The following is a 12,757-nucleotide window of genomic DNA, read 5'->3' on the forward strand; positions in this document are numbered from 1 at the left end:
CATTTTTAAAACTTTAAAATAAAAGTTTGTAATCCACATGATACAGACAAGAAGAAGTGAATACTTTTATATAGCCTAATATATATATAAGTGGAATAACTGTTATTCATTACTGGATTACCAGCATATGTATATATGTATACATACATATGAGATGTCTTATGTTACACATTATGTTATATATATTATGTATTTACATGTACATATATACATACATATACATACATGAAGAGATAGAATGAGTTTTTTAAAGGGTGTGATACCCTTAAAATTTTCCAACAGCTAGTTGACTCTAGCATAATAAACTCATATATACATACATATATTTATATATACATATATATATCCTGTGACCATTTTATGATTTTATTCAAAGAAAATAATCCAAGATAGTAAAAGATTTATGTAAAAGAATATAGTAGCATTAGGAAAAACACCCAACCTGGAAACAATAAAATAGTTAATGTTTTGAAAAAGAATGGCTAAATAATTAAAAGAAGTCAATATAAAAATAATTCAATATTCTGAGAGAATGGCTAAATGAATTATAGCATTTATTTAATATTAATATCTAATGGCATATGATACAGTCATTAAAAATAAAATCTATTTAATGGCATAGAAAAATACTCTAACAGTATATCAAGCAGAAAGAAAAGGTTACAAAATTATATATAGCATTGTTTCAAATTTGGGGGAAAAAAATAAAAGAACACATATATACATAGGAAAAAAGGATGAGAACATATACTAGTATGGACGGTGTCAGTTATATCTGGGTGATTGTATCTTTGTTTCTTTTGTATTTTTCTCTGTTTTCCAAATCTTTTACAATGAAATATTTTATATTTAGTGAAAAATGTTTTTAAAAACCAGGCATGCATGGTCAGTTAACCAGAGATGCAAACAATCCAAATAATGTATTTGAATAGTATAAAAGCTGGATATAATTTGTTACTCCCACTTCTTAGGAAAAATATAAACAGCAAATACCTGTATCTCCTTTTTCAAACCATTGACTGCAATTTGATTGTTTCTGTGGGGTTAACAATCTAAAATACAATAAATAAATTTTATATTATTTGCTGATTTATTAATTTCAGAAATTAAAACATTTTTCGTATTTTAAAAGTTACCTGAAATGCATCATATTTTGTGAATTTTTAATAGCCACAGAATTTGAGCATTTTGAATGGTTATTCAGAGTAGAGTCATTAAGTACCTGAACAAAAGAAATTAAGTATTAGAACTAGCTACACAGACAACAAAAATTTTTTGCTTTCCATGGCTACTGAAGGTTCTCCAAGAACATTGTCATTCTCCACCTCATCATCATTAGCAATATGAACAACAACTACAAACATTAACTGAAACCACTACATACAAAATATTAAGTCAAATACTGGAAAAGTTTAAGACTCTTAAGGAATTTGGTATTTTAGACAAGTATAACAACTATGCTTCGTAGTATTCCTACATTTAAGATAAACTTAAAAATTTTTATCCCACATTTATTACTAACCAAGTCAATCTTACCATTTTCTCAAATGATCTGTCTATTCTCTATAACCTCTTAAATTGAACATAAAAAAGCAAAATAGCAAGTTAAAAGATTAAAACCTGAGATTTTGTTTTTTATATATGTATGAAAAAGGTAGTATTTCATTTTTAACTTTAAATTTTATTTAATATTAATATCTAAGCCACTGCTTTACTAATGTTTGTATTGTCTGTTTCAAGTCATTCATTCTCCGTGAGTCACTCATTTTGAAGAGTTCCTGATTTTTCTTATTTGACTCAACATAAAAATATCTTTATTTTAATAGGAAAATGTATCCCATTTATTTTTGTTATAACAGCCATTGGTCTTAATTCTGTAATCTTATTATGATTTTAGATAAGAAAAGACCTTGCGCCTTAAAGAACACCTGTCCCTTAAAGAATAAGTGTTGTTAATTTCAATGTATGTTTTAAACAATATACATTTTGTATGGGTTCCCTGGTAAAAGTATTTGTACAAGTTAAGTTGTTGTTTACAATAGATGCCAAGAACTAAAATTGCTGAACATTTGCATTTTTATTTTTAATAAGTACTATGAACCAGTCCTCCAAAGTAATTACACCAAATTACATTCCCACTATTGCTGACTTTAATAGATATTATCAAGTGTTGTAGTGTATGCAAATCTGATAGGGGAAACCAGATATCTCGTTGGTTCAATATGCATTTCCCTATACCCCTGAGCTCAAGCACCTTGTTATGTTTTGTGACACTTTTTCTGTAAACTGTTTTATCTTTTGCCTAAAAATTAATTTGTATTATGTGTTTATATATTATACATTCTGTATACCATCTCCTATCCATTCTGTCATTCTCTTTAACTTTGTTGGTGTCTTTTGTCACACAGAATTTTTTTATTTTGATGTAGTCCATTGATCAATTTGTCTTTTCTTATACCACACTGTTATAATCATTGCATTTTGATAATGTTTTAAAATGTTCTGGGATGGGGTGCCTGGGTGGCTCAGTTAAGTGGCTGACTCTTGATTTCAGCTTATAATCTCAGGGTTGTGAGATTGAGCCCCACATTGGGCTCTGCGCTGGGCATGGGGCCTGCTTAAGATACTTTCTCTCCCTCTCCCTTTACCCCTCCCTCCTGCCCCCCCTGCTCGCTCACTCTCTCTCCCACCCTAAAAAAAAAAAAACCATGTTCTGGGATGATGAAAATGTTCTGGAATTAAGACAGTGGTGATGGTTACACTACCTTTAGAATACACTAAAAACCACTGAAATGTACATTTTAAAATGAATTTTATGATAAACATTTTGATATCTAAGAGTATGAGTTTCCCTTACATTGTTTTAAAACTTTTCATACTCTAAGTATGAAAATCTTTAGTTAAAATTATTTTAAATCCTTAGTTAAAATTATTTATTAATCTGTTGACGTAATGTCAATATGCTTGATAGACTTTTCTAATGCTATCATTGTAATTCTTGGGAAAGCCAAGTTTAGTCATAACATATTTTTTTAATGTTACAGTGCCCAATTAGGTTTGCTAATAATTTATTTGGATTTCTACATGTATGTTCATTCTTGAGACTAATGTATAATTTTTTCTTTCACTATCTTTGTCCTTGCTACCTAATGAATTAGCCATGCATAATTTGCTGGCTAGTTTCCAACTTCTGTATTCTAGAATTGCTTATTAATAATAAATAATAATAAAGAGACTGCCTCAACTAGCAATTTTGCCTCCCAGGGAACATCTGACAATGTCTGGAGACATTTTCTATTGTCTTTTCTTTGAGGGGAGGTGCTATTGGCCCCTAGAAGATCACAAGATAACCCTACAAAAAAGGATTATCTGGTCTACAATGTCAATAGTGTCACAGTTGAGAAACTCTAATTTAGTCCTCAAAGGTTTGGTAGAATTCACCTGAAAAACTGATTCTGGTGTGTTTTTGAAAGGGGTGTGTGTGTGTGTGTGTATGACAGAGGGAGAAGGGACACAAGTAATGGAGGAAAGAGGAAAACAGAGATTTGCTTACATTTCAGTTTCACTTACATTTCCATTTCTTCTAGTTTATTGATCTATTCACGTCTTTCTCTTTCAGTCTATATAACAATTTATATTGTCCTAGAAAATTAATGCCCTCACCTAATTTTCAAATTTATTGATATAAAGTCTTGCATAGTATTATCTTAGGACCTTGAAAACATTTCTTCCCTATGTACAATGATATGCACTTTTCCCCCTTATTATTCTTTTCTTTTGAGAGGTGGGGGCTTTTTTTTGTACTTGCTGAAACTTTATTTTATTGATATTTAAAAGTTACTAACTTTTGGCTATACTGATTAACCTAACTTTCTAATTTCATTAATTTCTGCTTTTCTCTTTATTAATTCCTACTTTCTTTGGATTATTTTCCTGTTTTGAGTTGCACTTTTTTCATACTTTGAACTTTTCATACTTAGAGTTCAGCTAATTTTAATCTTTATTTTCTAATATACTTGTTTTCAAATATAAATTTCTGAGGACCAATTTTGCTACATTCCACAGGTTTTGGTTTATAGTATTCTTCTAAATAGTTTTTAAATTTTATTTTGATTTGTTCTATAATCCCCAAATAATTTGAAAGTGTGTGAATTTCTTTTTCCTCTGCTAAATACTTTTTTGAGAGGAGGGCTTTGTTTGTTGAACTTTTTTTATATAGTGGTAAATAAAGAGATTAACTTTTTAGAACTGGTTGAGATACCCTTTTAGTTGTAGTAAATGGCCAATTTTACTTTATTTTATTTTAAAAGATTTTATTTACTTGACAGAGAGACACAGCAAGAGAAGGAACACAAGCACGGAGAGTGGGAGAGGGAGAAGCAGGCTTCCTGCTGAGCAGGGAGCCCAATGCGGGGCTCTATTCCAGGACCCTGGGATCATGACCTGAGCTGAAGGCAGACGCTTAACGACTGAGCCACCCAGGCACCCCAGTAAATGGCCAATTTTAGTGAATACTGCAAATATCAGGAAAAGAAATCATAGATGAGCCTGAGAAATGACACAGTAGAAATGATGCTATCAGCCCTGATAAGTGAACCTGACTGAGCCTCTTTGAATTTCATGGGCAGGTAAGAGAAAAATAAATATTTATCTTGTTTAAGATGCTGTTATTTCATTCATTTGGTTTTGTATTGTTACACATGTAGCCAAACTCAACCCCTAAACTCAAGATAGTACTTTTTTTGAGAGAACTATTCTTTTTAAACTGTGGATTCAATCCTTTCTTGGAATTCTATCAATTTTTACTTTATATATGGTGCATCATGGTTCTTAGGACTTAGTGAGTTATTTTTTAAAAAATATGAAATATATTTATCCCTATTAATGCTTTTTGTCTTAAACTCTATTTTATATGGCATTGTTACATCTGCTTTTTGTTTGCATTTGTCTGGTATATATTTCCCATTTCCTTCTACCTTCACCCTTCATTTGTCAAATTGTTTCAGCTCTTCGTTTTAAAAGTATATGGCTATACTGCTCTGGAAAACAGTATGAGGTTCCTCAAAAAGTTAAAAATAGAACTACCCTACAATCCAATATTGCACTACTAGGTATTACTCAAAGAATACAAAAGTATGAATTCAAGGGCGCCTGGGTGGCTCAGTTGGTTAAGTGACTGCCCTTGGCTCTGGTCATGATTCCAGGGTCCTGGGATCGAGTCCCACATCGGGCTCCCACTGCTCTGCGGGGAGCCTGCTTCTCCCTCTGCCTCTGCCTGCCACTCTCCCTGCTTGTGCTCTCTCTCTGTCAAATAAATAAATAAAATCTTTAAAAAAAATACTAATTCGAAGGGATATATGCACCTCTCTGTTTACAGCAGCATTATCAACAATAGCCAAATGGAAAGAGCCCAAATGTCCATCGACTAATGAATGGATAAAGGAGATAGATATTCATACACACATACACATACACACACACAAAGAGTATTACTCAGCTGAAAAAAAGAATGAAATCTTGCTATTTGCAATGATGTGGATGGAGCTAGAGATTATTATGCTAAGTGAAATAGAGAAAGACAAATACCATATGATTTCACTCATATGTGGAATTTAAGAAACAAAACAGATGAATATTGGGGGGAAAAAGAGAGGCAAATGATAAAACAGACACTTTATAAACTATAGAGGACAAACTGAGGGTTGCTGGAGGGAAGGTGGGCAGGGGGGAATGGGTTAAATGGGTGATAGGTATTAAGGAGGGCACTTATTGTGATGAGCGCTGGGTGTTGTACGTAAGTGATGAATCACTAAATCCTACACCTGAAAGAAACTAATATTACACTGTATGTTAACTGGAATTTTAAAATTTGGAAGAGGGAAAAATAGTATACGGCTATATTTGTATATACATTACACAGAAGCACCTCTGTCACATATTTGATTACAGATTTGTTTGGAACTATTTATGGCATTTTATTTATTTTCTATTTATAATGTGTCCTAGCTATTTTATCCACCCTTCTATTCCTGCCTTTTGTAGGACTGATTAAGTTTTCTTTGTTTCATCTTTTTTCTACTATTTTAAAACTTACACACTGCATTTTATGTTGGTTACCCTCACATGTTTAATATACACACATGAATTCACATTTTTCCAACAATATATAAGTAAATCAGTATTCATTTATTCCTCTACCTCCATCCCCAAACAAAAAAAAAGAACTTGGGTAAACTTTTGTTTCCCTCATTTATCTTCCCACCTTCAACCCATATTGATCTCATCTGAAATTTTAGTACTAGATTTTAAAATTTTTGTAATTAATACATATTTAGAATTAGTAAGTTTCACTAATTACTTTGGTTACCACTACACCTCTGTATGTATTAATTATGAATTAATGAAAGACAATCATATTTTTCATTGAGAATTTCCCTATGGACTATTTTCAGGAAGAATGGGGGAAGATGGAGATGTGCCACACCAGAAGCTAGCTTTCTGGGGGGTATGTTCCTTGTTTTTCATGAGCATCATGAACCCCCTGGAGTACCATCTATCTCTCTAACCCAAGCTCCCATACTTACTACTTCCACCTGGAGACAGTCATCCCATTGCTGATGACTGCCCAAAGGCAGAGGGGATATGAGATGAACTGATATTAACTAACTAACTTCCACTGAAGTAACCCAACCAATTACCCTATTCATTATCCTCACACCTATACCTTCTGCAAGAGTATTCTATGCAAGTCATGGGCCACAATTTCCCTCTTCAATCCAATCCTATTTTCCTCCTTCAGAAATATGTTTTTGGTCTACTGGATACAGGGCTTGGTATTTTTTTTTTTTTTTAAGAGAGAGAGAGTGTGGTGCATGCAAGCATTGGGGAAGGGCAGAGGGAGAGGGAGAGAATCTTTAAAAAAATTTTTTTATTTTATTTTATTACGTTAGTCACCATACATCATTAGTTTTTGATGTGGTGATCCACGATCCATTGTTTTCATATAACACCCAGTGCTCCATGCAGTACGTGCCCTCCTTAATACCCATCACCGGGCTAATCCTTCCCCCCCTTCCCCCTCTAAAACCCTGTTTGTTTCTCAGAGTCCAGAGTCTCTCATGGTTCATCTCTCCCTCCGATTCCCCCCCTTCATTTTTCCCTTAATGCCCTCCATGCTATTCCTTATGTTCCACAAATAAGTGAAACCAGATGATAATTGACTTTCTCTGCTTGACTTACTGCACTTAGCATAATCTCCTCCAGTCCCATCCATGTTGATATAAAAGTTGGGTATTCATCCTTTCTGATGATTGAGTAATATTCCAGTGTGTATATGGACCACATCTTCCTTATCCATTCATCTGTTGAAGGGCATCTCGGCTCTTTCCACAGTTTGGCTATTGTCGACATTGCTGCTATGAACATTGGGGTGCATATGGCCCTTCTTTTCACTACATCTGTGTCTTTGGGATAAATACCCAGGAGTGCAATTGCTGGGTCATAGGATAGCTCTATTTTTAATTTTTTGAGGCACCTCCACACTGTTTTCCAAAGTGGCTGTACCAACTTGCATTCCCACCAACAGTGTAAGAGGGTTCCCCTTTCTGCACAACCTCTCCAACATTTGTTGTTTGTTTCCTTGTCCATTTTTGCCATTCTAACTGGTGTAAGGTGGTATCTCAATGTGGTTTTGATTTGAATTTCCCTGATGGCTAATGATGATGAACATTTTTTCATGTTCTGTTAGCCATTTGTATGTCTTCTTTAGAGAAGTGTCTTTTCATGTCTCCTGCCCATTTTTTGACTTGATTATTTGTTTTTTGGGTGTTGAGTTTGAGAAGTTCTTTATAGATCTTGGATACCAGCCCTTTATCTGTAGTGTCATTTGCAAATATCTTCTCCCATTCTGTGGGTTGCCTCTTTGTTTTGTTGACTGTTTCCTTTGCTGTGCAGAAGCTTTTTATCTTGATGAAGTCCCAAAAGTTCTTTTTGCTTTTGTTTCACTAGCTTTTGAAGATGTATCTTGAAAGGAGTTGCTGTGGCCAATGTAAAAGAAGTTATTGCCTATGTTCTCCTCTAGGATTTTGATGGATTCTTGTCTCACAGTAGGTCTTTCATCTATTTTATCTTTGTGTATGGTGGTAGAGAATGATCAAGTTTCATTCTTCTGCATGTGGCTGTTCAATTTTCCCAGCACCATTTATTGAAGAGACTGTCTTTTCTCCATTGCATATTTTTTCCTGCTTTGTCAAAGATTATTTGACCACAGAGTTGAGTGTCCATATCTGGGCTCTCTATTCTGGTCCATTGGTCTATATGTCTGTTTTTGTGCCAGTACCATGCTGTCTTGGTGATCACAGCTTTGTAATATAGCTTGAAATCGGGCAACATGATGCCCCCAGCTTTTTCTTTTTCAACATTTCCTTGGAGATTCAGGGTCTTTTCTGATTCCATACAAATTTTAAGATTGTTCCAGCACTTTGAAAAATGTCATTGGAATTTTGATCGGGATGGCATTGAAGGTATGGATTGCTCTGGGTAGCATAGACATTTTAACAATGTTTATTCTTCCGATCCATGAGCATGGAATGTTTTTCCATCTTTTTGTGTCTTCTTCAATTTCTTTCATGAGTGTTCTGTAGTTCCTAGAGTATAGATGCTTTACCTCTTTGGTTAGGTTTATTCCAAGGTATCTTATGGTTTTTGGTGTTATTATAAATGGAATCATTTCTCTAATTTCTCTTTCTACAGTTGCATTGTTAGTGTATAAGAAAACAACTGATTTCTGTGCATTGATTTTGTATCCTGCCACATTACTGAACTTCTGTATGAGTTCTAGTAACTTGGGGGTGGAGTCTTTTGGGTTTTCCACATAAAGTATCATGTCATCTGCGAAAAGAGAGTTTGACTTCTTCTTTGCCAATTTGAATACATTTTATTTCTTTTTGTTGTCTGATTGCTGTTGCTAGGACTTCTAGTACTATGTTGAACAATAGTGGTGAGAGTGGGCATCCTTGACGGGTTCCTGATCTTAAGGGAAAGGCTCTCAGCTTTTCCCCATTGAGGTTGATATTCACTGTGGGTTTTACACAGATGGATTTTATGAACTTGAGGGATGTTCCCTCTATCCCTATACTCTGAAGAGTTTTAATCAGGAAAGGATGCTGTATTTTGTCAAATGCTTTTTCTGCATCAATTAAGAGGACCATATGGTTCTTCTCTCCCCTCTTATTAATGTGTTCTATACATTGATTGATTTGTGAATGTTGAACCACCCTTGCATCCTGGGGATAAATCCCACTTGGTCGTGGTGGATGATCCTTTTAATGTATTGTTGGATCCTATTAGCTAGGATTTTGTTGAGGATTTTGGAATCCATATTCATCAGGGATATCGATCTGAAATTCTCCTTTTTGATGGGGTCTTTGCCTGGTTTGGGGATTAAGGTAATGCTGGCCTCATAGAATGAGTCTGGAAGCTTTCCTTGTGTTTCTATTTTTTGAAACAGCTTCAGGAGAATAGGTATTATTTCTTCTTTGAATGTTTGGTAGAATTCCCCAGGGAATCCATCAGGCCCTGGACTCTTGTTTTTTGGGAGGTTTTTGATCACTGCTTCAATCTCGTTACTGGTTATTGGCCTATTCAGGTTGTCAGTTTCTTCCTGTTTCAGTCTTGGCAGCTTACAGTTTTCCAGGAAGGCATCCATTTCATCCAGATTGCTCAGTTTATTGGCATATAGTTGTTGATAATAATTTCTAATAATTGTTTCTATTTCCTTGGTGTTAGTCATGATCTCTCCCCTTCCATTCATAATTTTATTAATTTGGGTCCTTTCTCTTTTCTTTTGGATAAGTCTGGCCAGTGGCTTATCAATCTTATTAATTCTTTCAAAGAACCAGCTTCTAGTTTCGTTGATCTGATCTACTGTGTTTCTGGTTTCTAATTCATTGATCTCTGCTCTAATCTTAATTATTTCTCTTCTAATGTGTGGCTTAGGCATCGTTTGTTGCTTTTTCTCTAGTTCTTTAAGGTGTAGAGTTAGTTGGTGAATTCGGGATTTTTCTATTTTTTGAGTGAGGCTTCGTTGGCTATGTGTTTCCCCCTTAGGACCACCTTTGCAGTATCCCATAGGTTTTGGACCGATGTGTTTTCATTCTCATTGGTTTCCATGAATTGTTTAAGTTCTTCTTTGATTTCCTGGTTGACCTAAACATTCTTGAGCAGAGTGGTTTTTAGCTTCCAAGCGTTTGAATTTTGCCAAATTTTTTCTTGTGATTGAATTCCAGTTTTAAAGCATTGTGGTCTGAGAATATGCAGGGAATCATCTCAATCTTTTGGTATCGGTTGAGACCTGATTTGTCACCCAGTATGTGGTCTATTCTGGAGAAAGTTCCATGTGTACTCGAGAAGAATGAGTATTCTGTTGTTTTAGAGTGGAATGTTCTGTATATATCTATGAGGTCCATCTGGTCCAGTGTGTCATTCAAAGCTCTTGTTTCTTTGTTGATTTTCTGCTTAGATGATATGTCTATTGCTGAGAGTGGAGTATTGAGGTCTCTTACAATTAACGTATTGTTATCAATATGACTCTTTATTTTGGTTAACAGTTGGCTTATGTAGATGGCTGCTCCCATGTTGGAGGCATAGAGATTTACAATTGTTAGATCTTCTTGTTGATAGACCCTTTAAGAATGATAGAGTGTCCTTCTGTGTCTCTAACTACTGTTTTTAGTTTAAAATCTAATATGTCTGATATAAGAATTGCTATCCCAGCTTTCTTTTGAGGTCCGCTGTCATGGAAGATGGAGCTCCATCCCTTCACTTTCAGTCTGGGTGTATCTTTAGGTTCAAAATGAGTCTCTTATGGACAGCATACAGATGGGTCCTGTCTTTTTATCCAGTCTGCAACCCTGTGCCATTTTATGGGAGCATTTAGACCATTCACATTGAAAGTGATTATTGAAAGATGTGAATTGTCATCATGTTGCCTGTGAAGACCTTGTTTTTATAGATTGTCCCTGTAAATTTCTGTTGTATATCACTTTTGGGGTCTTTCTCTTTTTATAGAACCCCCCCTTAATATTTCTTACAGGGCCAGCTTAGTGGTCACATATTCTTTCAGTTTCTGCCAGTCTTGGAAGCTCTGCATCTCTCCATCCATTCTAAATGATAGTCTTGCCAGATAAAGTATTCTTGGCTACATGTTCTTCTCGTTTAGTACCCTGAATATGTCTTGCCAGGCCTTTCTGGCTTGCCAAGTCTCTGTGGATAGGTCTGACGTTATTCTGATGTTCCTCCCTCTGTACATAAGGAATCTCTTCCCCATAACTGCCCTTAAGATGGTTTCCTTGGTTCTAAGATTTTCAAGTTTTACTATTACATGCCAGGGTGTTGGCCCGTTTTCCTTGATTTTGGGAGGGGTCCTCTCTGCCTCTAGGACACGAATGTTTGTTTCATTCCCCAGATTAGGTAAGTTCTCAGCTACGATTTGCTCAAATATAACTTCTAGTCCTCTCTCTCCAACCCCTCCAGGATTCCAGTAATTCTGACATTGGAATGCTTCATGGTGTCGCTTATTTCTCTGATTCTATTTTCATGGATTTGGAGTTATTTTTCCCTGGCCTCCTCTTTTCTCTTTTTATCCATTAAATTGTCTTCCAGGTCACTAATTCGTTCTTCTGCCTCACTTACCCTAGCTGTTAGACTATCTAGATTAGATTGGATCTCATTGATAGCATTTTTAAGTTCCGCCAATTCAGCTTTCATTTCTGCCCTTAGAGACTCTATGTTGCCATTAATTGACTTCTCTATTCTAGCTATTGTCTTCACAATTGCTAGCCTGAATTCCATCTCCGACTTCTTGGCTATATCTGCATCCATTTGTAAATCTGCAGCATAAGTCATAATCTCTAAGTCTTTCCTATTTTGGGGGTTCCTCCTCCTAGTCATTCTGTTGATGGGTGTTTGAGGTAATGTATATAGAGTCCAAATTATTGACCAGAACCCAAGCAAGATGCACCTGTTTTCTAGGGACCTTAGGGTTGCTGGTCTTTTGTTTTCCCAGCCTGTCTTCTGGGGGAGGGCCCTGCCGCGCTGTTACTCAGGCAACCCTGTTTGGGCAGAGCTGCCCTGCCCCCCTTTAGTGGGGGATGGGCTCAGTGGGAACCAGTTTTTTGGGGCTTTTGTTCTCTGGCAGCTTTCCCTGCTGGCTTTCCACGTCTCTTCTGAGAGAGCAAAAGAGACCATTTCCAACCCTCTGCCTCAGAGCAGAGAGATCACAGTCTGTTCTTCAGTGAGCTCTCCGGGCCACAGTCTCTGTTTCTGTCCGTGCTGCTATAAACTGCAGCGTCCTGGGTTGTGCACCCCTCCACAGTGCTCCCAGTCCTGCCTCCAGGTCAGGGCACGTTTCAGAGCACTTTTGTGCTTCTAGAACCGCCAGCCACCCCCAGTTCTCAGGCCTGGCCCTGCCGCTCCGGTTTCCATCTAAGTCCTTTCCCTGCCACTACCGGTCTGTGAGTCTGTGCCCCGTCCCCAACGCGGGAGGCTATCGCTCACCGGCGGTGTAGGATCCCCACAGCCAGGCTCCCTCCCACTGCTGTTTATCCTCTGGTATCTGCCAGCAGAATCACAGCTCCCGCTTTGTACCTCAAAACCAACCACCTGCGATCTTCTGTTTGTAGAGATCCAGATCTATCTTCTTACATCTCAGGCTGAATTTGTGGGTGCTCAGAGTAGTCTGGTAGGTATCCAGCTCAAT

General features: G+C 36.3%; 1 protein-coding gene across 10 annotated transcripts in view; it reads right to left on the bottom strand.

Moving 5' to 3' along the window:
• CUNH14orf39 (chromosome unknown C14orf39 homolog) overlaps positions 1–12,757 on the bottom strand; it is a 57,012-nt gene that overhangs the window by 18,205 nt on the left and 26,050 nt on the right. For all 10 annotated transcript variants that reach the window (XM_073895310.1, XM_073895317.1, XM_073895314.1 and 7 more), the window contains 2 exons: positions 1,137–1,222; positions 994–1,052 (listed from right to left, as the gene is read on the bottom strand). In XM_073895310.1, the coding sequence (XP_073751411.1) occupies positions 994–1,052; positions 1,137–1,222 (145 nt within the window). The remainder of the gene's footprint in view (positions 1–993; positions 1,053–1,136; positions 1,223–12,757) is intronic.

The sequence above is a fragment of the Callorhinus ursinus genome, unplaced genomic scaffold (genome assembly GCF_003265705.2).
Source record: "Callorhinus ursinus isolate GAN/ISIS: 27379988/994484 unplaced genomic scaffold, GSC_fseal_2.0 scaffold8, whole genome shotgun sequence".
Lineage (NCBI taxonomy): Eukaryota > Metazoa > Chordata > Mammalia > Carnivora > Otariidae > Callorhinus > Callorhinus ursinus.